This window comes from Schistocerca gregaria, chromosome 5 (assembly GCF_023897955.1).
Source record: "Schistocerca gregaria isolate iqSchGreg1 chromosome 5, iqSchGreg1.2, whole genome shotgun sequence".
NCBI classification, from domain to species: Eukaryota; Metazoa; Arthropoda; class Insecta; order Orthoptera; family Acrididae; genus Schistocerca; species Schistocerca gregaria.
In genome coordinates, this window is record NC_064924.1 from 460,860,950 (window position 1) to 460,886,309 (window position 25,360).

Here is a 25,360-nt window from a genome sequence, read left to right on the forward strand (position 1 = left end):
GCAAATATACAAAATGAGATTTCTATAAAGGCAACACAAACTGTAGTAAAAATTGCTGATTTCCTAACATGTTTTGAGGTTAATTAGGGTTTCCCGTAAGCAACAAGTTTTAGATGCTGTCTTTCACTCAAACTGACCCAGTGGGACTCACTTCACATGTTTTGGTGGAACATGTTTTATCTAGTGCCAAGAGGAGGCACATGCAAAAGGGTAGGGGTCTATTAGTTGTTGGCAGTTCAAATGTATGGTGAAAACAGAGTAAATTTATGATAACTGTAGGTTATGTGTGCACTGCTACTCTTTAAGGGAAAACTAGATGTAACACAATATGTTAGGTAGAATATCTGTTACAGTTACTAAATCACAAATGCTGAGATACTACAAAATTACTTGTAGATTGTGGTACCGTCAAAAAATATTAAAAAATGCTCATTTATTTGCAATGATTTATGATGGAATTCAGGGGCGATGTATTCTTTGGCAGTAACTGTGAACCACAAATGTTGATTGAGTGCAAAGCAAGTTACATATCCAAAACACTCGTACCGGTAACTTACAAAAATATAGTTTTTTAAGTACCTGAAAATTCTAAAAGAATAACATGTTTCTCACATAATTATACAATGAAACTTGAGAACAGTTTTTTGAGGATAGGCCTACTGTTCTCAAACAATTTAAAAGGGCACATTTAAGCTTAAGCTTAAGCTTTCAATTGACAAGAATACTTAGAGTTTGTTATGACATGTGCAAATGACCAGAATTTCATGTTGCATCACAATATAAATCAGTACTGATACAATCAGTGAAAGATTATGCAGAACCAGTGAAAACTGTAAAATATGCTGATCTAGAACTTCAAATCGCCACATGAACCTTGTGCCTTATTTCTGTGCACACTTCTACACTGGTGTGCCAAAGAACAACACTGCAGTGTGAGCTTGCTTCAGTCAAAATCACCAAGATTCACAACACCAACAAAGCAAGTTTTCTGCCTACTGCCACTAACAATCGCAGGAGTTTGAATTTCTAGTCTTTGTCTGACTGTTACATGGCTCAATTTGGATTTCACCAATATTGGTATATATGTTTGCCCTTGTCTTTTTCTTAATGGTTAATGGAAAATCTCATTTATAGATGTGAAACATCTCATTTATAGATGTGAAACAAATACTAACAAAGAGACAGAGAGGCTGGCCAGTACTTACCTCAGCTCAGTACAGCCAATAGATACGCAAAACAAAACAGAAAATTTACATTCCTAGCTTTCAGAACTTTGTTCCTTCACCAGGGAGGAGAGATGGGAAAAAAGGGAAGAAGGGAAAGTGGATTCAGTTACTCAAAACCCAACTATTAAGCAACAGGGGAAGGTAAATAGGGAGGGTAGTAAGGATGGAGGCATGGTTGTCAGAGGGAAGCCGAAGATATTCTACTGTAAGTACTGTGCCAGCTTCAAACCAAAGAGGATGCATACAGAAGTAAAGAGGTATATAGTATAAAGATAAACACAAATATGAAGGAAGAAAAAATGCGTGAATGGCTAAAGAGGAGAGGGGAAAAAGGAGAAGAGTAAATAGGAGAGAGGTTGGTTAACATAGGTTCAGTCCAGGGGGATGGCGGGATGAAAGTATGTGTTGGAGTGCAAGTTCCCATCTCCGCAGTTCCGAGGGACTGGTGTTGGGTGTGAGAGAAGCCAAATGATACGAACGGTGTAGCAGGTTCCTAGGTCCCTAGAATTATTCTGGAGAGCATGCTCTGCTACTGGGTATTGGACATCTCCTAGGCGGACAGTTCGTCTGTGTCCGTTCATGCGCTCAGCCATTAGCTGTCGTCACACCGATGTAAAAGGCTGTGCAGTGCAGTAATGTCAGCTGATAAATGACATGTGTTGTTTCACATGTGGCCCTGCCATGAATTGTGTATGTTTTACCAGTAGTGGAGCTGGAGTAGGTGATAAGAATACATTGTAACTCACCATATAGTGGGGATGTTGAGTCACAGGTGGGCACAACAAGGGTAGGGGTGGGGGGACAGAAAGTGCCACTTGTGGGAGCATGAATACAGGGACATGGTGGCGATGGGGTATGGCAGCCAGGTGCAGTCGGAAGGTTAGCACATCTTGGCACAGTGTTACACCGTCCGGGTTATCTGGATACTTCCCGCCACCACCAACCTATTCGAACTCCGGGGATGGGAACTTGCCCTTCAACATATCCTCTCTTCTCGTTATCCACCAGGCCTCAATCTCCGCTAATTTCAAGTTGCCGCCACTCATACCTCACCTGTCATTCATCATCATCTTTGCCTCTGCACTTCCGCCTCGACTGACATCTCTGCCCAAACTCTTTGCCTTTAAATATGTCTGCTTGTGTCTGTATATGTATGGATGGATATGTGTGTGTGTATGTGCGCTTGTATTCTTTTTCCCCCCTAAGGTAAGTCTTTCCGCTCCCAGGATTGGAATGACTCCTTACCCTCTCCCTTAAAACCCACATCCTTTCGTCTTTCCCTCTCCTTCCCTCTTTCCTGAAGAAGCAACCGTCAGTTGAAGAAGCAACCGTCAGTTGAAGAAGCAACCGTCAGTTGAAGAAGCAACCGTCAGTTGAAGAAGCAACCGTCAGTTGAAGAAGCAACCGTCAGTTGAAGAAGCAACCGTCAGTTGAAGAAGCAACCGTCAGTTGAAGAAGCAACCGTCAGTTGAAGAAGCAACCGTCAGTTGAAGAAGCAACCGTCAGTTGAAGAAGCAACCGTCAGTTGAAGAAGCAACCGTCAGTTGAAGAAGCAACCGTCAGTTGAAGAAGCAACCGTCAGTTGAAGAAGCAACCGTCAGTTGAAGAAGCAACCGTCAGTTGAAGAAGCAACCGTCAGTTGAAGAAGCAACCGTCAGTTGAAGAAGCAACCGTCAGTTGAAGAAGCAACCGTCAGTTGAAGAAGCAACCGTCAGTTGAAGAAGCAACCGTCAGTTGAAGAAGCAACCGTCAGTTGAAGAAGCAACCGTCAGTTGAAGAAGCAACCGTCAGTTGAAGAAGCAACCGTCAGTTGAAGAAGCAACCGTCAGTTGAAGAAGCAACCGTCAGTTGAAGAAGCAACCGTCAGTTGAAGAAGCAACCGTCAGTTGAAGAAGCAACCGTCAGTTGAAGAAGCAACCGTCAGTTGAAGAAGCAACCGTCAGTTGAAGAAGCAACCGTCAGTTGAAGAAGCAACCGTCAGTTGAAGAAGCAACCGTCAGTTGAAGAAGCAACCGTCAGTTGAAGAAGCAACCGTCAGTTGAAGAAGCAACCGTCAGTTGAAGAAGCAACCGTCAGTTGAAGAAGCAACCGTCAGTTGAAGAAGCAACCGTCAGTTGAAGAAGCAACCGTCAGTTGAAGAAGCAACCGTCAGTTGAAGAAGCAACCGTCAGTTGAAGAAGCAACCGTCAGTTGAAGAAGCAACCGTCAGTTGAAGAAGCAACCGTCAGTTGAAGAAGCAACCGTCAGTTGAAGAAGCAACCGTCAGTTGAAGAAGCAACCGTCAGTTGAAGAAGCAACCGTCAGTCGAAGAAGCAACCGTCAGTCGAAGAAGCAACCGTCAGTCGAAGAAGCAACCGTCAGTCGAAGAAGCAACCGTCAGTCGAAGAAGCAACCGTCAGTTGAAGAAGCAACCGTCAGTTGAAGAAGCAACCGTCAGTTGAAGAAGCAACCGTCAGTTGAAGAAGCAACCGTCAGTTGAAGAAGCAACCGTCAGTTGAAGAAGCAACCGTCAGTTGAAGAAGCAACCGTCAGTTGAAGAAGCAACCGTCAGTTGAAGAAGCAACCGTCAGTTGAAGAAGCAACCGTCAGTTGTGAAAGCTAGAAATTGTGTGTGTGTGTTTGTGTGTTATTTTATTGTGCCTGTCTACCGGCGCTTTCCCGCTTGGTAAGTCTTGGAATCTTTGTTTTTAATATATTTTTCCCATGTGGAAGTTTCTTTCTATTTTATTTACATCATTAATCTGAACCCAACAATTACGTTTGTTATTGTCTCTGTTGCATTTCGAAATCTTTTCTATCATCTTACTTTCTCTCGTTGTTTGTACAAGTAGTTTCACTTTGTATTCATCTTCCCTTTTTCCGTAATCTACCATACATTTTATCCTGCCTAATTATACTCAATAATACATAATTTACTTCCAAACCATAACCTAAAACTTTAACACTTTCAACATTACCGCTGCTATAAAATCCACTGTTCCAAGTTTACAAACATTTCGTGTAAAGTCGTGAATACTATTTCACAGCTTCAGTTCCTTTCACCCATTTAACAACCATCTCAGCTATTTCCAACAACTTTCGTTTTATTTCCATTCCCGTTTTTCCCACATAACCGATCATTTTTAGCAGCTTCCCACAGGTTTAAACGTTATTATTTCTTCGTCAAACAATTGTTAGCCTCATTTTCATAACCTGTCAGTACGTAATCAGTCCTTTGAATACGTTTACACGCATTTTTTTCGAAATTTTCCTGAGTTTCCCGACCCTTTAACGTGTTTTGGGGACAACACAACTACCTAACCTTTGCACCCATTGTTGTTCACCAACCTAAGTTCAGCACAGGATCAACATAGCTCATCTCAAACCAACACTTTTTCGACTTTTTTCACACCTTTGTCTCTCCCTATATATATATATATATATCTATTTATTTTCACTTTAACCTCATGTTACCCTTTCCACCTTCTAATACCATGTCAACCTCACAACATCCCCACAACAACCCCATCAAATTTTATTTACATTCCCTCCACAACAATGCCTTCACCCTAGCCAGAGCCGGCCGCGGTGGTCTCGCGGTTCAAGGCGTGCAGTCCGGAACCGTGCGACTGCTACGGCCGCAGGTTCGAATCCTGCCTCGGGCATGGATGTGTGTGTGATGTCCTTAGGTTAGTTAGGTTTAAGTAGTTCTAAGTTCTAGGGGACTAATGACCACAGAAGTTGAGTCCCATAGTGCTCAGAGCCATTTGAACCCTAGCCAAATTACACTCCCATATTTTATTTACTCAGGCTTGTCTGACATTTGGCATTACCCCCAAAGGCCTCACACTTAAAGTTCCCATCTCTGACTGCAATCCTTCTTTCCATCAGTCCTTATACCAGTTCCAAACTGCACAATCCATAGCCCTCACCCACCTAATCCTTCTCCTATACATCGACTCGGCCAATGAACACACCCGTCAACTCCTATCCCAAATCAAAGTCCTCAATCTTTCCTGTCCCACATCCACACCGGCTGTTCAGAGCATCCTCCTACAGGCCAACCACAAATTAGAACAGCATGCCACCCTCCACCAAAAAAACTATCCAATCTCCTGGTTTCCCACCTCCAGAAAGGCAACTGACTCAGCCTCCACAACCTTTCCAACAAACCTCAACCTCCTCTCATTACACACAGACCCAGTCTCTCCCATCTACTCAGATGGAAGTACACATCAACTACTACACCAGAGGTCAAACATAGAGAAGAACACTACAAAATGATACACATTCACCAGTGGAGAAGACAATAGAAGAAAATACTGAAGACATTAGAAGAAGAATGTGAGAAAAGAGCATAAAAGATGAAGAGGCTCTGGGAGAAGACGAAGAAACTGTTACAATCTTGCTTCAAGCTATTCATGATCATTCCAGCTAAATTTGCTCAAGTAATTAAAAAATGAAATCTGCTAGTCCAAATGAAATCAAATAAATAAATAAAGCTGCTCCACTCTCAGTTGTTTAGGTGGCTGGTATTTATCTGCCATTGCTGGCTTAGTGTTTATTTGACTACAAAGGTATTTTTCAAAAACCTCATAATATCCCACCTTCCAGAACCACACGTCAACTATTGCGCTGGAGAGCTGTTTCTCCAATACAGTTTATTATCTACATGGTATTACGCAACTTCTAGTGTATCTGATTTAATAGTCAAGGTTGCCACCACAGAAAATTCTTGTCTAATGTTACAGTCACAGACAGTTGCCTATCTTTGACTCTCCAGCTGTAACCATTATCTTCAACTAATTTAATTAGTAACTGCATTAACTAGTAGCTGCATTCTCTAACATAACAGACATTAAATGGGGCAAGTTAGTTTAAGCACACGCATTTTTGTATGCTTGTCACTGCTTATAGTTGTAGCTCCATAATGATGCACCTATGATCTATGATTATTTTTGCTCAATTTGATGACCCCTAACTTGCTCCAACTATTATTAGGTTGTTTCTCTTCACCTGTACGCATGCATTTACATACCTCCAGGCTTAGTTTGAGAAGGATGGGGCAGGCAGTCTGCCATAGCCTGCAGCAATTTAGGTATAACAAAAAATCAAAAGCAATATGGACAGATGAAGATTAGAATGTGCACTCTCCTGACTACAAGTTCAGTTTGTCTGAAATGGCACAATCTCATTCAATCAGTTCCTAGAGTAAAGTACTGTTTTGTTTTCACATTCTTGCAAAGAAGTTATTTAATAACGTGAAAAACTAGTGCAATGCTGTTCATTCTTTTCTCAAGAACCGTCACTACACACTATATGGAGTCCTGGTTTTGATATTTTGGATAAACAACCTATAGTTATTTTAAATTTTGTATTTTGGACAATCATTTGAAAATGGATACACAAACAAAATTATGCAGTGCTGGATGCAAAATGAACATATTTTTTAATCCAAACAGTCACAATTTGTGCAGCAAAACGTTAACATTTTTGAAAAAAATAGGTATTTTGAGGAACTGTACATCTTGAGGGAATGGGGAATCTGAAGTCAAAATGTGGCAGAAAAAATTGAGAATGTGTGTGACAAAAGAATCATTCTTCCGAAAGCACTAGTCCAGCAAGGTATGCACGAGAGCATCTGTAAACTTGGTAAAGTATGAGAGAGTAACTGTCAGAATTGATGCTGTAATGGCAGATCAGGAGCTATGCCTTGGCATTGCGTCAGAAAGTTATGGTGCAGCATTCCAAATTCCAAATCCCAGCCCACCACACAGTTGTAATCTGTTTGGAAAGCTCAGCCCAGTGCGCATACTACTAAGACTGGAAGACACACTCCGGAAGAACCAGTTACTATCAGATGTGAAAACTAACAGCTGCAGTTGTCTTCACAAGTACATAAATGTAAAAACATTTGATGAACAGAAGCAAAAGTAGATCCATACCGTGGATAGAAAAAAAGCCAGAGAGTGAGGTAAGGTGTCAAAAGTTATCAACAGAGTAGAATTTGAAAGCACAAACTAAATATACTCAACTACACTATAGTGTAATTATGTATACTACTACGTGAATGAAGGTCTCTCTTCCTGAAACTAATGTACTCTACTTTTTTTTACTCTCTCGGCACAAAACAAATGAAATTGCAAAACATAAAGCACAATTGGTGACTTTTAGCTTACCTCGATACACTAAAGTCGTGGCACACCTTAGGCGAATGCCGAATGTTATGTATGACTAGCCTCTGGAGAACATCGAGAGTGGGGTACTTTTCGCTAGTGACACTCTTGTAAGATGAGTCATCTGGCCCAAATATCCTAAGTGGACCTTCAATCTCTGATGGTACTGGTACTTTAGCATCATCTGCTGAGGAAACAGACAACACTGCAATTTTATCCAGTATTAAATGGTGCTGTCCTAGGGCCATCCTTTTTGTTCCTTTCCCATTCCTAATCTCCGTCTGTAATAAAGAGCAAAATAATTTAGCCACACACTACATTCTCTTGTGAGAGCATAAATAATTAAAAGAAGTACAGAATGTTGATAGATAAGACCTATAACACAACAACTACAGGTACACAGATACTGGAAGCTATGGATATATTGGACATCTACAAAGTAGCAGATCATAAATTCTGTGGCATGTTCAATTTCTCTCAACTGTGCATTTCAGTGGCCATCTCTCAACTGTGGATTTCACAGGTAACTGTTCATTTAAAATACTGACATCTCCTTATCTGTCCTTTTTTTAATGCTCTTTCAAGGACCCCTTGCTTCAAAAGCTCAACATTCAGCTCCCAATTTTCTGAGCAGCTACAGCTAATTTTTGTACCTATATTCATCTTATTACATTATTATAAAGTTATAACAGATTTTACACTTCTGTTGCCAATGGAAAAGGATAACCGTACAGAAAAAAGTTGTGCAGAATAACAGCAACTGATATTACAGATGGACCACGTCCACGTCTACACAATTGCTCTGATATTCACAATAAAGCGTTTTGGCCTTGTTCTGCAATTGAAATTGATCACTAGATTAAGTTTAGTACAGTCAGCACAACATGAAAAGACAACAGAGTAGTGCATTTTTTCCATGTCCACTTGTTTTCATAGTTACAGTCTTAGCACCTTTTGTGGCAACAGTTCTGTTACTCTGCACATCAAATTTCAAAGGAGTTCTCTCTATACTCACTATTTGGCTTAGTTCCACACTGGTTTTCTTTCGTTGTTGAATAACAAAGTGATGGAAAGATAATATTCTCTCTTCATATTCCTGTAGTTATTTTCTGGGATATTTTGGTTTGGTTTGCATGCTAAGACCGTGATGCTTCATAAACCTGAAGCACCAACCAACTCTCCCCTTAAAGTCTGTAGCACTAGTTTACGACATGTATTTGAATCATTTTTGTATTAATTCTAAATCCATTTTGATGGTGTCCTTGATTCCATGTTGTTCTGCACATGCTATTACTTTTAATTTATAGCCTGCATCATATGAGTACTTTTTATTTTTTCCATTTTCAAAACTAGCAACCAACAAAAATGCTGTACTGATACCGAAAACAAAACGTAATTTGAATTCAGGTTCACTGACACTGTAGACTGAAATGACGCATAACACACCAAAGACTAGACGGTTTAGCTAGCTTGTGAATTCCACAACTTATGTTAATTGCATCAGTGTACTGCTGCTGCCAGTTGAATCCAATGTTTCCAGCTAGAGATAGGTTTCCTGCAGCATAGAATATATGGCCATTTTTTTCTCTAAGAAAAAAGTAAATCTTACAGTCCATAAAATATGGTATGTATGACTCTGGGCCCACTTGTTTCACACAATGTCCACAGAATTGCACTGGAGCACCTAACAGAGAGTAATGAAATCTTTGAAGACATGCTTCAGTTGGTAGTTACACATCACTCCAACAGTCGGTGGGCATCTCTTCCACACCTTTTCCACGACGAGACAAGTGTGGCAACCTTTTGGTGATTACTGCCGATTGCTTGCTAGTACTGTCCTGGATGGGTATCCTGTGCCTAATATCAAAGATGTCACATGTGCTTTGACGGGTGTAAATGTTTTCACTGCTCTGGACTACCACAAGGCTTATATCAAATTCTGGCAGCACCTACTGATATACCAAAAATACCTTCTGGTCTTTTTGAATTCTTGTTCATGCCATTCAGACTCAAAAATTCTGGTCAAATTTGGCAATATTTCATTGACAAAATTTTTCAGGAACTGGCATTTTGTTCCGTATATTTGGATGATGTCCTGGTATTCTCCTCCAAAACGCAGTTACAAGACAAGCAAGTTCATGAAGTATGACAGAAATATAAAGCCACGGCACTGGGTGTCACTGTTAAAAGTGAAACAGCTTTCCTCAACCTTGGCCATATGATCTCAGCTGATTTTATCTGCCAGTTACCAGGGAAGTAAGCTGTTTTACATTACCTTCTGAAGCCAAAGAATTACCAACAACTGAGATTTTTCTGGGGATGGTGACTTTTTGTTTCTATCGCTGTCACCTTTGGGAAACAACTTCCATTCAAGCACCTCAATGAAAGCAATTTCCAGTCATAACATCATGGGCAAATGAGTATTCAAGTGGACTCCAGGAATGGCCAAGGCTTTCCATGACCTACAAGGGAGCCTTGCGGAGGCAGTGCTGCTCATCCAAGCTGTACAATTTATATCACTGGTTATTCTTGTAGAGGTCAGCCAAAGTGCAACTGGTGCAGTCTTGCACCAGAAAGTTGACAAATTACAGCCAGGGCAAAGAAAATGGAGTGCTTACGATAGAGAACTGTTGGCAACATACGAGAGCATGAGGTACATTTGCCCTCAAATCGAAACCTGCCCAGTGATGGCCTATACAGACCATATGGCAATTGTACCGGCCTTTCAAAATGCCAGTGATAAATGTTTCTCTCAACAGTTCTGGCACATAGAATTTATCAGACAATTTACCATGGATGTATGCCATATTAAAGGTGCAGATAACAGTCACTGACTACTTTTCCCGCATTTGCACTTTGATAGATGTTTTGAACTACAACACTCTCACCATGGCCCCAGTGAAATTATCCTTCCATGCAACTGAGACTGAAGGAAGTTGAGGTGCCAGGTGGCAAATCTAAAATATGGTGTTATGTCTCACAAACAAAGCAAGGGCCCTAAATTTCACCACAGTTTCACAATGTGGCATTCCCCAGTGTTCACCAAGAAGCACATTCAGAGACAAAAGCCATGACTAAATTATTAACAAACCATTTAATGAGGCTATCAATAAAAATGATGCTCAGCCCTTTGCTCATGTGTGCCTTCACTGCAAGGTGGAATGCCACATTCATGCAGATATCAGGTATTTCCCTGTGTCTCCAGTGAGATTTCGTCACATACATATCGATCTTGTTGAAACTATACCACCTTCAGAAGGTTAAAATACCTATTTATGGCAACTACTGGATTCACTAGATGGGCAGAAACTATAGCAATCATTGATATATCACTGAGACTATTGAAAAAACTTTCACCACAAATTGGTTAGCGCACTTCAGCTGTCCTTTCTGCGTGGTTTCCAATGCCACCACACTAGAAGTTGTCATTCTGGCAGCAATTGAATTTTTGAAAGATGGCATAGAACTTTTAATGTCACTCTTATGTCACCAACAGAAGTAGATGAAAGTTCTTCCTTTGCTCCTATTATGACTAGACAGCTCATAAATCTGATACCAGTGCACTATTGGCTGAAATAGCACATGGGGAACCACTAAGGATTCCGGGATTGGAACTACCATTATTGGTACAACAATTCAGGAACTGTTGCAAAGTCATCTACTTCATGACACAGCAAACACCTGTTTTTTGTACAAAAACATTTGATGGACTGTTCCCATGTCATGCTCCACATGGATTTAATTCAAGCCCCTTTTCAGCCATCATACATAGAACTTCCCCATGAACCATGGACCTTGCCGTTGGTGGGGAGGCTTGCGTGCCTCAGCGATACAGATGGCCGTGCCGTAGGTGCAACCACAACGGAGGGGTATCTGTTGAGAGGCCAGACAAACGTGTGGTTCCTGAAGAGGGGCAGCAGCCTTTTCAGTAGTTGCAGGGGCAACAGTCTGGATGATTGACTGATCTGGCCTTGCAACATTAACCAAAACGGCGTTGCTGTGCTGGTACTGCGAACGGCTGAAAGCAAGGGGAAACTACAGCCATAATTTTTCCCGAGGACATGCAGCTTTACTGTATGACCTTTGGAGAGAAGAGAACCACGTGTATGAATATCAAGAGCTCAGATGGCAGCCCAGTTCTAAGCAAAGAAGGGAAGGCAGAAAGGTGGAAGGAGTATATAGAAGGTTTATACAAGGGCGATGTACTTGAGGACAATATTATGGAAATGGAAGAGGATGTAGATGAAGACGAAATGGGAGATACAATACTGCGTGAAGAGTTTGACAGAGCACTGAAAGACCTGAGTCGAAACAAGGCCCCCGGAGTAGACAACATCCCATTAGAACTACTGACGGCCTTGGGAGAGCCAGTCATGACAAAACTCTACCAGCTGGTGAGCAAGATGTATGAGACAGGCGAAATACCCTCAGACTTCAAGAAGAATATAATAATTCCAATCCCAAAGAAAGCAGGTGCTGACAGATGTGAAAATTACCGAACTATCAGTTTAATAAGCCACGGCTGCAAAATACTAACGCGAATTCTTTACAGACGAATGGAAAAACTGGTAGATGCAGACCTCGGGGAGGATCAGTTTGGATTCCGTCGAAATGTTGGAACACGTGAGGCAATACTGACCTTACGACTTACCTTAGAAGAAAGATTAAGAAAAGGCAAACCTACGTTTCTAGCATTTGTAGACTTAGAGAAAGCTTTTGACAATGTTGACTGGAATACTCTTTTTCAAATTCTAAAGGTGGCAGGGGTAAAATACAGGGAGCGAAAGGCTATTTATAATTTGTACAGAAACCAGATGGCAGTAATAAGAGTCGAGGGGCATGAAAGGGAAGCAGTGGTTGGGAAAGGAGTGAGACAGGGTTGTAGCCTCTCCCCAATGTTATTCAATCTGTATATTGAGCAAGCAGTAAAGGAAACAAAAGAAAAATTTGGAGTAGGTATTAAAATTCATGGAGACGAAGTAAAAACTTTGAGGTTCGCCGATGACATTGTAATTCTGTCAGAGACGGCAAAGGACTTGGAAGAGCAGTTGAACGGAATGGACAGTGTCTTGAAAGGAGGATATAAGATGAACATTAACAAAAGCAAAACGAGGATAATGGAATGTAGTCAAATTAAATCGGGTGATGCTGAGGGAATTAGATTAGGAAATGAGACACTTAAAGTAGTAAAGGAGTTTTGCTATTTAGGAAGCAAAATAACTGATGATGGTCGAAGTAGAGAGGATATAAAATGTAGACTGGCAATGGCAAGGAAAGCGTTTCTGAAGAAGAGAAATTTGTTAACATCAAATATAGATTTATGTATCAGGAAGTCGTTTCTGAAAGTATTTGTTTGGAGTGTAGCCATGTATGGAAGTGAAACATGGACGATAACTAGTTTGGACAAGAAGAGAATAGAAGCTTTCGAAATGTGGTGCTACAGAAGAATACTGAAGATAAGGTGGATAGATCACGTAACTAATGAGGAGGTATTGAATAGGATTGGGGAGAAGAGAAGTTTGTGGCACAACTTGACTAGAAGAAGGGATCGGTTGGTAGGACATGTTTTGAGGCATCAAGGGATCACAAATTTAGCATTGGAGGGCAGCGTGGAGGGTAAAAATCGTAGAGGGAGACCGAGAGATCAGTACACTAAGCAGATTCAGAAGGATGTAGGTTGCAGTAGGTACTGGGAGATGAAGCAGCTTGCACAGGATAGAGTAGCATGGAGAGCTGCATCAAACCAGTCTCAGGACTGAAGACAACAACAACAACAACATAGAACTTTTCAAGTGTCATGAATTCGGAACCACATGTTAGACATTTTGCAAAATGGTAAATGGAGCAATGTATCTGCCGAGGCACTGAAACCAGTGTGGTACTGTCACTACCTTTGGGCAACACACCGAAAACCACAGTTACATACCACCCTGACATGCCCATGCAGACCTCAACTATTGGGTCAATGACATGCCACCCACCCTTAGTCACACTATGACTGCACCAGAACCACAATCAATTGTCCACACAGAGACAGTGAGAGGGTTCAGTGGGTGGTGAACCTGTAATAAATCTTGTTGTATCTCGCCTTTAAGTATATTCCTTATTATTGCTATTCTTTTCTATACACTTGAAATGATCATCCACAGGATTACATAACAGTGTGCATTTATTATGTGAACTTACACAACATACTGTATATGTGGATAGTTCAATATCAATTCTAATACTAAAATAAACTAAGCATTTTTGTATGAGTTACATAAGGGGGTATCAGAACGTAATGCACAAGAACTCCTCTCCTCCTATGAACTGGGCATATTGAAACTGGTACCACAATGAAATAAATGTACTGAGAATGGGGTGACCACGCAGAAAAGTACGTGAGACACGTAACTTCATTTGGGATTTTTTTGTTTTCTCACCTATTAAACTTTTTGGTATTAAAATTATAGTGCAATACTTTTTGATCTTTCCTTGTATCATAAACATTCTATCATATATAGCTCCTTGACAGATTAAACCTCTTATTCTGAGGTCCAACATATGACATCCACGCAAAGTTGGAGGCTCTTAGCCACACTTGCTGTGACATAATGGGCACCTGCTGACTAACCTCAAATGCTGCAGGTGTCCCAAGGAGTACCTCAGACAGATATTAATACAACACAAACTGTACACTGATCAGCCGGAACTTTACTACCACCAACCTACTATCAATATAAAACCATCCATGCAATAGCAGTGCCACTTGGCGAGAAATGACTGCTAGTAAGACACACATACAGTGCATGTGATATCAGTGAGCATGCTGCTGTGCGTAGAATGGGGAATGCATGTGATCTATCAGAGTTTGACCGAGGGCAGATTGTGATGGCCCACAGGCTGGGCACAAGCATTTCAGAAACTGCTTGACTTTTTAGTGGAAGAGGAGTGCTGTGGTAAGCATCTTCAAAACATGGTGAAACCAAGGTTAAACCATGTTCAGGCATCCTGAGGTTGGGTGGCAACCCCTCATTACAGATGTCGGATATTAAAGGCTCGGCACACTGGTAAAACAGAACATGTGCTGAACTGTGGTGGCACTAACATCACACTTTAATGATCAGTAGAGTATAAGTGTGTCTGAGCACATAGTGCACACTCCTAACAATAGGCCTCCACAGCCAACAACCCAGGCATGTACCAATGTTAATACCATGACATTGGAAACTATGACTGAAATGGACATGTGACCATCTGCACTGGACATTGGCACAGTGGCAGAGCATTGCATGGTCTGATGAATCCTGACACCTTCTTGATCATGCTGGTCAGAGGGAGCAAATCCGTCTTCTTCCAGGGGAACAGCTGCTTGACACCTATAATGTGAGATAAGGACAAGCTGGTGGCGGTTCTATTATGTTCTGTGTAGTATTCACAAGGGCATCCAAGCATCCCGTGGAGCTTGTTCAAGGCACCATGTTGGCCAAACAGTGTTGTAAACTGGTTGCAGATCACTGATACTCCTTCATGATGATCGTGTTTCCCCAACAGCAGTGGCATTTTTCAACAAGATAATGTGCCATGTCACAAGACCAAGGGTGCGATGGAGTGGTTCGAGGAACACATTGGTGAGTTCCTATTGATGGGCTGGCCCCACAACTCAACAGATGTAAACCCTGTCAAATACATCTCGGATTGAACATGGCATTAGAGCTCATAAGGTGACTTGTGTGTGCAGATGTGCCATCTCCCTCCACTGATCAACCAAGGCCTCATTGCTTCCATGCCATGATGCTTGCCACTGTTTATATATGTCAAAGGTAGACATACCAGCTATTAGGTAGGTGGTCATGATGTTCTGGTTGATCAGTATATGCAAGACATGGACTTATGTTCCACAATATTATTAATAAACTGCACAATTAGTCATTTACGCAAGATGACAAGGGTAAGAAATCTTTGGAAAATTTAGGATGGAATGATGACACTATTATGAAAAGGCTAGTTGCTACCCACCAAATAGTGGAGATGCTGAGTTGCAGATAGGCACAACAAAAACGCTGATGACAGTCTTTTCTGTTTTGCCTATCTGCAATTCAGCATCTCTGCTATACTGTGAGTAGGAACTATGCTTTTGATAATACTGTACACGAAACTTTGCACTTCTGACATTTAAAAAGAGAAAAAACCTGAACATAATTATGCAAAATTCTATGCTCTCACATATGCTGACCCATATAAGTGAAAAAAAAAGCATGTTACTGCTTCATAAATAATTTAACCTGAATACACATACAAGAAGTACCTTAAACAAATTTCTTTAAACATTCTGTCTTGTTAATTATATTTGGTTTTTAGAAGCTACACATTTTGACTACATAAGTAAAGTATACATATTTCCTTTTTGTATCATTGTTTCTCCTTCATTCACAATTTTTTTTCTAAAAAAAAAAATGATAACCATATAAGTTTCAACAAAACAGTTCTGTTAACTGAATTACTGTGGTTAACATAATATTTCTAAACATTGAAACTGCTGTAATAAAACATGTATGTACATATTCATCCGTTTAGTGCTCCTGAAGTTTCATCATTATAGCAGCAGAAAAATGCTCATGTCAGAGTACAAAAAATGCAAATCTGTTCCTCTTTAAAAGAGCCTGACAGAAATGCTCGTGTCAGAGTACAAAAAATGCAAATCTGTTCCTCTTTATAAGAGTCTGACAGAAAATTGAGAAACAACCTGAATCAATCTTCATTCTACCTTCATCATCAAAAATTTTGATGTGTGGACGTACTTTTGTTCTTTTAATATAAGAATGTTCTATCTTTTCACCAGCTCTCCCCTTGTAGTGAAGCCTTTGTGCTCAGCATCTCCCTCTCACTGTCACTGACTATGTGTGTCTCCCCCCCATTGTGTACTTTTTTCCCTGTTGCCCCCCCCCCCCCCCCCCCCCCCCTCTCTCTCTCTCTCTCTCTCTCTCTCTCTCTCTCTCTCTCTCTCTCTCTCTCTCTCTCTCTCTCTCTCTCTCACACACACACACACACACACACACACAAACAAACAGGCATTGTCTTCACTCTCCTCCATCATCATTGTCTTCCTACTAATTTTTTTCGGTACAAAAAGTGTGAATATGTTTGCATGGCAAAATTTTTGTTGAGGAAGGTGGAATGAGGAGTGAGGCAGCTGGTTCCTCACTTTTCTGTCAGAATCTTTTAAAGAGGAGCATATTCCCTTTTTTCTGCTCTGAAAGGAGCGTTGTTCAGCTGGTTTCCTCCTTTTCCCTGTACACCAGGGTGTGCTGCTTATATAAAACGAATTCTGTAGGTCAGTACAGTTTTGACAGTTTATTTCTATATTTCAACACATTTTAAAACTTTAATTGGATAGATAAAAAATATACTCACCAAGTGGCGGCAGAACACACACACACACACACACACACACACACACACACACACACACACACACAAAAGACTTGTGATTGGCAAGCTTTCGGAGCCAGTCGCTCCTCCTTCAGTCACAAGGGTTGATGGGGAAGGAAGAAGAGTGAAGGAAAAGGACTGGAGAGGTCTAGGAAAAGGGGTAGATTTTGGGAAAGCCACCCAGAACTGCAAGTCATCCCTTATGGTAAGTCTCCCCTGCCCTCTGGTTCTGGATGACTTTCCTGAAATCTACCCCTTTTCCTTGACCTCTGCCATCCTTTTCTTTCACATTTCGTCCTTCCTCTTCAACCCTTCTGCCAGAAGAAGGAGCCACTGATTCCAAAAGCTTGCCCATCACAACAGTCTTTTGTGTTCTGCTGCCGCTTCATGAGTAGATTTTTTCATCTTCTATACAATTAAATAATTTGATCAATAATTGATTATTTTCATTGTTGCATTTAAATACTTTGACACATATAAACATTTGGTATCCACAATATAAAGCTAACACAAAATCGACTCTCATCCAACCCAAGTTAACTTAACACTACATTAAAATGCACAACATTTTTAGGCTATGCCAATAGTATACCAAAAAATGCAGAGTTGGATTTGCAAGTACAAATTCATAAGACAAAAATTATTTTTTGTAAGGTGCTTATGCTGCCAGGTGGCAACATCGAATAATTTCCAGATTATGAAAGCGTGTGTAGGTGTGAAGTGCCTATATCCACAAAATTCTATTGCTGAAAAAACTGCAACTAAAAACATTATTTGGTGACCTCAGAACCCTTTTGATGACCCCAGAACTCTGGCCATGTGTTAAACATGTTGGTTAAAACTCCATTTTCACCCCAGACCATATATTACATGCTAATTTTACATATATAAGTACAGTAACTTCAAAACTGTGACTCTTTGTAATGGATAATTATATCAAAAAAATTTCATGGCTTCCCGGGATCATCATCTAAAGAACATACGGTAACAAATTTGACAATTTGCGATGAATGGATGATATAGAAGTGGCCATTCCCACAATTGGCACTTTTGGTACCCAAAAATCATGGTTTTTCAGGGTTTTCTTAGAAACAGTCCCTGAAAATGGTGCTTTTATAAGCCACTTACGGCCCACCCTAGTACACACACAATGCAAAGGATTTGCTCTGTTTGCCTTTGCTGAAGGAAATGTGCCATGTTTAAATTTTCATTCTATGCTGAAGTATAGCTACTGTATGCCTGCTTTTCTGATAGATGTAAAAATAGTCATTAGGCTGAGGTGGTCAACTGATCACAGAGATAAGGGATGTCAACTGTTTCGAACAGCCCTATGCCTAATGAAAATTTGTTTATCTGTCAGAAGAATGGGCATACAGTAGCTATACTGCAGTATAGGATGAAAATTTAAACATAGCACATTTCCTCCAGCCCAGGCAAATTGAACAAATCTTTTGCATTAGGTATGTACTAGTGTGGGCCTTAGGTGTCTTATAAAAGCACCATTTCTTCATGGGTGGTTCTCAGAAAACTCTGAAAAACTTCGATTTTTGGGTACCAAAAGTACCAATTGTGGGTACTTTTTTTGCACTTGGCTTTTTGAAACATATTGGTTCTGTGTATTGTAATGCATGGACCGATCTTAAAGAAGGTCTTCCTTTGAGTCCCTTGTCACATTTCTATGTGGGAAGTTACTTGAGTGTTCCTTCAATCCTACTTGTTAACTAAAATATGATAAGGTCTGATTGGATGTTAGCACTTTTGACTTGAAATTAAGTCCTTTTTAGTTGAGTTGGGTAACTAATTAATTTAACTAGTTTATCTAAGCTAAGTTACTTCCTTAATACAAACCTATACCAATTAACATTACTACCACCCAGTATAAGCCCTCACCAAATTTGTCATTTAATAGGTTAAGTATATAAAAGTGCACTACCTACATGCCATAGAAGGTTCACTTGTAATTTGTTGTTGACTAAAAACAATCATTTATTCATATAATATAACAATCTTAATCTAAACTTGTTAGGGGATTGACGTCACTAAATTATAGCAGGTCTCTCACATTGAAAGTCTTACTGAATGTTCCTTTCCACCAAACATTTTAATAAATTTTAATTAAATTAAATTAATTTCAGCCAGAAACTGGTCATTCTCTGTTGGAGAGAAAAACTGTTTCTCTGCACAGGATACTTAGGGTACCTTCCTTGCACAGAGGACAAGGGTACTAAGACCACAATAAATCTTCGTGGACTGCCCACAAGCCCCACTACTTCACACTACATTTACACCATGTACGTCGTCATTCCTTAAGGGAAAAAGAAAATGGCTACTTGACCTAACATTAATGTTACAATACCTCTTGAATCTTCATATCAGTTGGTGTATCAAAATTCACTCTAATGAGTGCTGCCTTCTAACCAGTGCACAAAAATGTCCCTAGATCACTGCACAATAGTACTTATATAACTTACCAAACAAAAGCGTTGGCATGTTGATAGACAGACAAACAAACACAAACACACACACAAAATTCAAGCTTTTGCAACCCACGGTTGCTTCATCAGGAAAGAGGGAAGGATAGGGAAAGACGAACTGATGTGGGTTTTAAGGGAGAGGATAAAGGAGTAATTCCAATCCTGGGAGCGGTAAGACTTACCTTGCGGGGAAAAGGGAAAGGTACGCACGCACACACACATATCGATCCGCACATAGACACAAGCAGACTTTCCACTCCCGGGATTGGAATGACTCCCCATCATCTCCCCCAAAACCCACATCCCCCCCCCCCCCCCAAAGAAGGAACCGTGAGCCGTGAAAGCTTGAAATTTGTGTGTGTGTGTGTGTGTGTGTGTGTGTGTGTGTGTGTGTGTGTGTGTGTGTGTGTCTTATTGTAATTGTTGGGTTCAGATTAATGATGTAAATAAAATAGAAAGAAACTTCCACATGGGAAAAATATATTAAAAACAAAGATTCCAAGACTTACCAAGCGGGAAAGCGCCGGTAGACAGGCACAATAAATAAAACACACAAACACACACACAGAATTTCTAGCTTTCGCAACTGACGGTTGCTTCTTCAGGAAAGAGGGAAGGAGAGGGAAAGACGAAAGGATGTGGGTTTTAAGGGAGAGGGTAAGGAGTCATTCCAATCCCGGGAGCGGAAAGACTTACCTTAGGGGAAAAGAAGGATAGGTATACACTCGCGCACACACACACACATATCCATCCGCACATACACAGACACAAGCAGACATTTGTAAAGGCAAAGAGTTTGGGCAGAGATGTCAGTCGAGGCGGAAGTACAGAGGCAAAGATGATGTTGAATGACAGGTGAGGTATGAGTGGCGGCAACTTGAAATTAATGGAGGTTGAGTCCTGGTGGGTAACGGGAAGAGATGATATACTGAAGGGCAAGTTCCCATCTCCGGAGTCCTGACAGGGGGGTAGGGGGGGGGGGGGAGGTGTTTCGGTAACAATTTGAATGGCTCTATCATGGTAATCCATGGGTACCATGGTTACTCTATGGGGCCTAGTTACTGCCAATGCCAATGATTAAGTGATCATTTTGCTGATCAGGTCCATGCCATAGTATAATGTTTGTCCCCACAGTGGTGATGACGTGGGTGAAGATGACAGAGCCCCTATCCACACAGCTCACGTCATCCAAGACTGGTCTTGTGGGCATGAGGATGAAATGTCTCATTTCCCCTGGGCAGTTACCATATCACTATCCACCTCTATTACTGTTACTGAAATTTGACACTATTTTGCATGAAGAATGGTACAAGGTTCCACTGAAAATAAAACAGGACATGTATTTATCCAATCCAAGATGAATGGAAGTGCTTCTGAATGTCAATAGTTTTCCTACATCATATTAGGCATGATAATGTGTTTTTGTGTTTCCACAATTCTGGCCACCCCTTGTACATGAAAATGCTTCCACTTTCCTTACTACTAGTTACTCATGTGCTTCCCACTTTGATGATCTAACCACTGGCCATCATCTAACAATCCCATACAGTTATCAAGACAAATACACTGTTGTCATAATCTATGAAAAAACAGATTGCTATTTACTATAAAAAAACATACGTTAAGTTGCAGACAGCACAATTAAAACTCTCTTCTACAAAGCTTTCAGCCCAGCCTTCACCAGAAAAAAGGAACAGAGAAACACACACCATGTGTGTATGAATGGTGTGTGTTTCTCTTTTGCTGATGAAGGCCTTGGCCAAAAGCTTTGTGTAAGTGACTTTTAATTTAGCCTGTCTGCAATTTAAAGTGTCTTCATTATGGTAAGTAGCAATCTAACTTTTCCTACATGGTTGACATTCTGAATGTGAAGTTCCATTGTTTGAAATACACTTATTTATGACATTTCCAAATGAAATATAATCTTAATTCATTGCAACACCAAATGTTTTATACTCTCAAGTGACCACCCATAGATATTTCAATAACCTAAATTTTGAAATTTGGAACAATGGTCACTTGGTACGGGTTTCCATAATAATTATCACATTCTATCTATATTGTCATTAAGTCTACTTTAAAATCAGTAATACTGATTGTCATCATAACCTGTAATAATGTTTGTCACTAAATGTGTGTATACAACACAAATACATGCCAGTATGAGTGCCTGCCGCGCTCCCCCACCGTGAGACAGTGGACCAGCAAGGTTCACTGCCACAAAATTGCTACATACCTCTGGTATTAATAAAAGTAAAATATTACGTGTGCCTGTAAAAAATACTTTCACTTTCTGTCATATATACTAAATGTTCTCACTGCTTTCTTTACTATATTAAACATAAGCTTTAGGTAATAATGTTTTCTGATTTTGATCACTCACTTCTTGTGTCGAATCTATAATTTATTTAACTATTTACTTACTTCAACATAAATTAATCTAAGTTGAAATAAGTATTAATATCTCCATAATGTGCAGTAACTCACTTATTTCTATTATAAATAAATGAGGCACCAACATCAACTAGTGCAACAGTATCACTAACTTAAGATACAAGTAATAGCAGCAGGTAATAAATTTTCATTCGGAGTCTCTCTGTAAAAACAGAGCATACCAATTTCTCATTTGTAACTGTATACATTAAATTTTTCAGTAACCACAAACCATGAAAAATTGTTAGTAGAAGCTAATGTTGGTTTGTACTACAGTGAGCGGGTGGAAGTCCCAGCAGTGGCAGTAGCTAGCAATTTCTCAATGGGGAGCACAGCTCCTACATCCTCAGTAATAACAGAAGGTATACCCTCTTTAAAATTACTGTGTGATTGACAGATTAAAGTGGAGTAAGTTTTGTACGTGGTTTGGGGGAAGAGGGGGGGGGGGGGGGTGTAAATGACTAGAAACAGGCAACACAGTGAGCACATGGCACTCGAGAAAGAACTACGATTGGCTGCTGGCAGCTGGCCCCTACTACTCAACTAGCTGAAATGTCAATTACAATTTTAATCAGAGTACAGTAAGTCCTAAGCAGTAATCAATAACAGTAAATTTTCTGAAGAAGTATGCTGTAACCATTTTCCATAGTAATTGACAACATTAAACTGTCAGTAGTAACTCATAATTCTAATTTGTTAAAATTAGTAAATGAAATTAGATTATAATCTATCAGACTGTTATAATCAGTTTTGTCACTATTAGATATAATCAGTTTCATCACTATTAGAGGACTCTACAATAGCCTGTAGTTCCTCCAACTACAGTTGTCTTTCATCTGTAATTACTGAAACAGTTTTTACTTTCTTAACTGTATTATACACAAAAGCACTTTCTGTTTGTAATGTTTGTTCTTCAATTGCTAGAATATTCTCTACTAAACCAATAGTAACAGAATGTTCCACACTGTCATCAGTCTTTTCCTCCACTAAATATAAATAATTATCAAAATTTTGTACCTCAGTTTTGCCCACATATATTGTATTCCCTAATCTGATCATCCTTTCATTTAACAGAGCACTTATGTAGACTAGTGGTTTATCATCATCATTTTCTTGTGTCTTTGCACTTATCAGTGCAAGAGTGGCAAGGTTTTTAAAAGATTTAGCACGGTTAATTTACAAGGTGGCCGGATGCCCTTCCCGTCACCACCTCGTTACCCACCGGGACAGAATGTGTGTACCCCAGACACCTGCGAATAGTGTTATCCATGTAAAAGTGAGTGAAAGTTTCTTAAATGTTTGCAAATCACATAACTGAGACAGGACTTGGGTATCAGCTCAGTATTCATCTAGCGGAATGTGGAACATTGCCTACAAATCACACCCAGGTTTGCTGGTACACTGACTAGTCATTAATGTACTAGGATGATTCAGTCCAGAAGTAGCACATCTCCCCATCCCACAAGCAGCACTAACACGTATGGCTATCATGGCAGGTGATGAGAGTTGTATCCACTTTTCAAAATCTGTTATATATTTGAGTAAATTTGTTATCTATTTGATAATATTCTCTCATTCATGTCTGTTGACTGCTGAGAAAGTAACAGTGTTAAATCTGTTGAATGCTGTGAAAGTACCTGAATTAAATCTGTTGATTGCTGTGCAGTCACTTGCATTTTTATTTCTTAATATTTTTCTTTACGAGAGCCACTGTCAATATTCTAAGAACTAGTAAGTAAAAATAAAAAAAAGTTAATGTAAAGTAATTAATAGAAAATATTTAGATCTCTCTTTCTTTTAACTTTTGGCAAAAAATTACATTCCCTCAACTAGTTTTATTTTTACACTGAAATGTGTTTGATAAACTGACTTCACAATTGCATAATCCTCTAAACATTTCAGTTGATGACCTGACAATCACTATACCTGAGTACCCACTTTATAACATTTAATCCATTAAATACAGAGCCCACTAGATTTTAATTAGTGGACCCCACTGGGAATTGCCAATTACATCTGATGCCAGCCCCTGCCATCTTTACGTGTTGTCAAACCTCCTCTGCTTGGAGCATCAACTGCTTATATTGCTCATGTCTCTGCACGCCCTCTGCCCTGTCAGACTGCTGCTGGATACCAATGTTGGTTGTTAACTGCTAGTCGTGTAGATGCTGTGCTGACTGCCAACAGTACTGGCTGATTGTGTTTTGTTCAAATAATTTGTTATGGACAATAGAGTGGCAATAATGGTTAAACTTGATAGGGTGCAGCTACTGCATACTCTTCTAGAGCTCCTTCAAAAAAAATTTTCACCGATTCAACTTAAGTTAGAGGAACATAAAACGCCTGCAAATCATCTTTATTGTTTTTTTACATCCAATGCATTCATAAAATCTTATAAATAACACTGTATAATTATGTTACTTATAATTTCTTTATAACTGTTGAATACTATTGGATATCATTTGACAGTGTCTAACTGCATAATCTTTTTCTTGCTTATTTTTCCAATATTAATGTCAATTTAAATCTTGAATCATTGCATGGAAGAGGAAGTCCACAATCTGGTTGTATTTTCCACTTCAGATGTTGCAAAGTCTTTGGTTTCTTCTATTGTATAGTTTCCATTCTCGGTCAATGTGCTAAGACACACACACACATAATGACATCATTTGTATTTATTAATTGTTTTACACATGTAATGATATAATCTTCTGTTTTGATAAACTTGTAACAGGGTTTCCAGCCCATTGTGAAAGTGTAATAACTTCTCAGAGTCAAATTCTTCCTTGTTATTTTCATCTTCAATTGTAGCACCCAGTTCGATCTTCTTTCATTCCAGGTTCATACTACACTTTAGGGCCATAATGTGACAGTTTATGTGACAGCAAAAATGTAATTAATTCTTGATCCATCAATTCTCCTGCAAATTCTTTATAATTATTTTTGTCTTCTATTTTAACTGTCAAATCAAACTATTACTGTTTCAGATTCATGTTACACTACAGGATTTCCATGTGAGAGGGATAACTGGTGGTGAAATCATAGTAAAAATTGCAGTATCTTGATTTAAGTATATTTGCTGTTGTTGTTGTTGTTGTTACCATCATCATCGTTATTATTCTTTACAATATATTTGAAATGATTTTCCACAGCATTAAATAACCATGTGCACTTATCAGCTGAACTTGTGCAACATACTGTGTATGTGAATAATTTAAGATCATTTTCAATACTTATACAACAAAGCTTATTTTATGCTTAAGTTATACCATACACATTCTTGTGAATATACTTCCTTGATGGTCATTCACCTCTTATTCTGTGGTGCTCCTTATGATATCCATGTCGAGTAGGAAGTTCTGAACCATATTTGCTGAGATATAAAGGATGTCCGCTGATTAACTTCAAAAGCACCGTGCTTCCCAATGAGAACCTCTGTTACAATAATATTACAATACAAACAAACAAACTATATGTACTAACACATAACACTAAGGGCAAAATATAGACTTATGTGTCACAATACTATTAATAAACTTTGTGATTACTCATTTATATAACACAACAATAGCACAGAAAACTTCACACATCTGATGTTTGATAGGGAAAGATCCCAAATCTAACTATGCAAAATTCTGTACTCTCATGCTTGATGACA

The 25,360-nt window shown here is 39.6% G+C and overlaps 1 protein-coding gene across 6 annotated transcripts in view; it reads right to left on the reverse strand.

The window, feature by feature from the left end:
- LOC126273168 (trafficking protein particle complex subunit 8) overlaps window positions 1-25,360 on the reverse strand; it is a 269,428-nt gene that overhangs the window by 24,713 nt on the left and 219,355 nt on the right. For all 6 annotated transcript variants that reach the window (XM_049976647.1, XM_049976646.1, XM_049976644.1 and 3 more), the window contains one exon: window positions 7,385-7,662. In XM_049976647.1, the coding sequence (XP_049832604.1) occupies window positions 7,385-7,662 (278 nt within the window). The remainder of the gene's footprint in view (window positions 1-7,384; window positions 7,663-25,360) is intronic.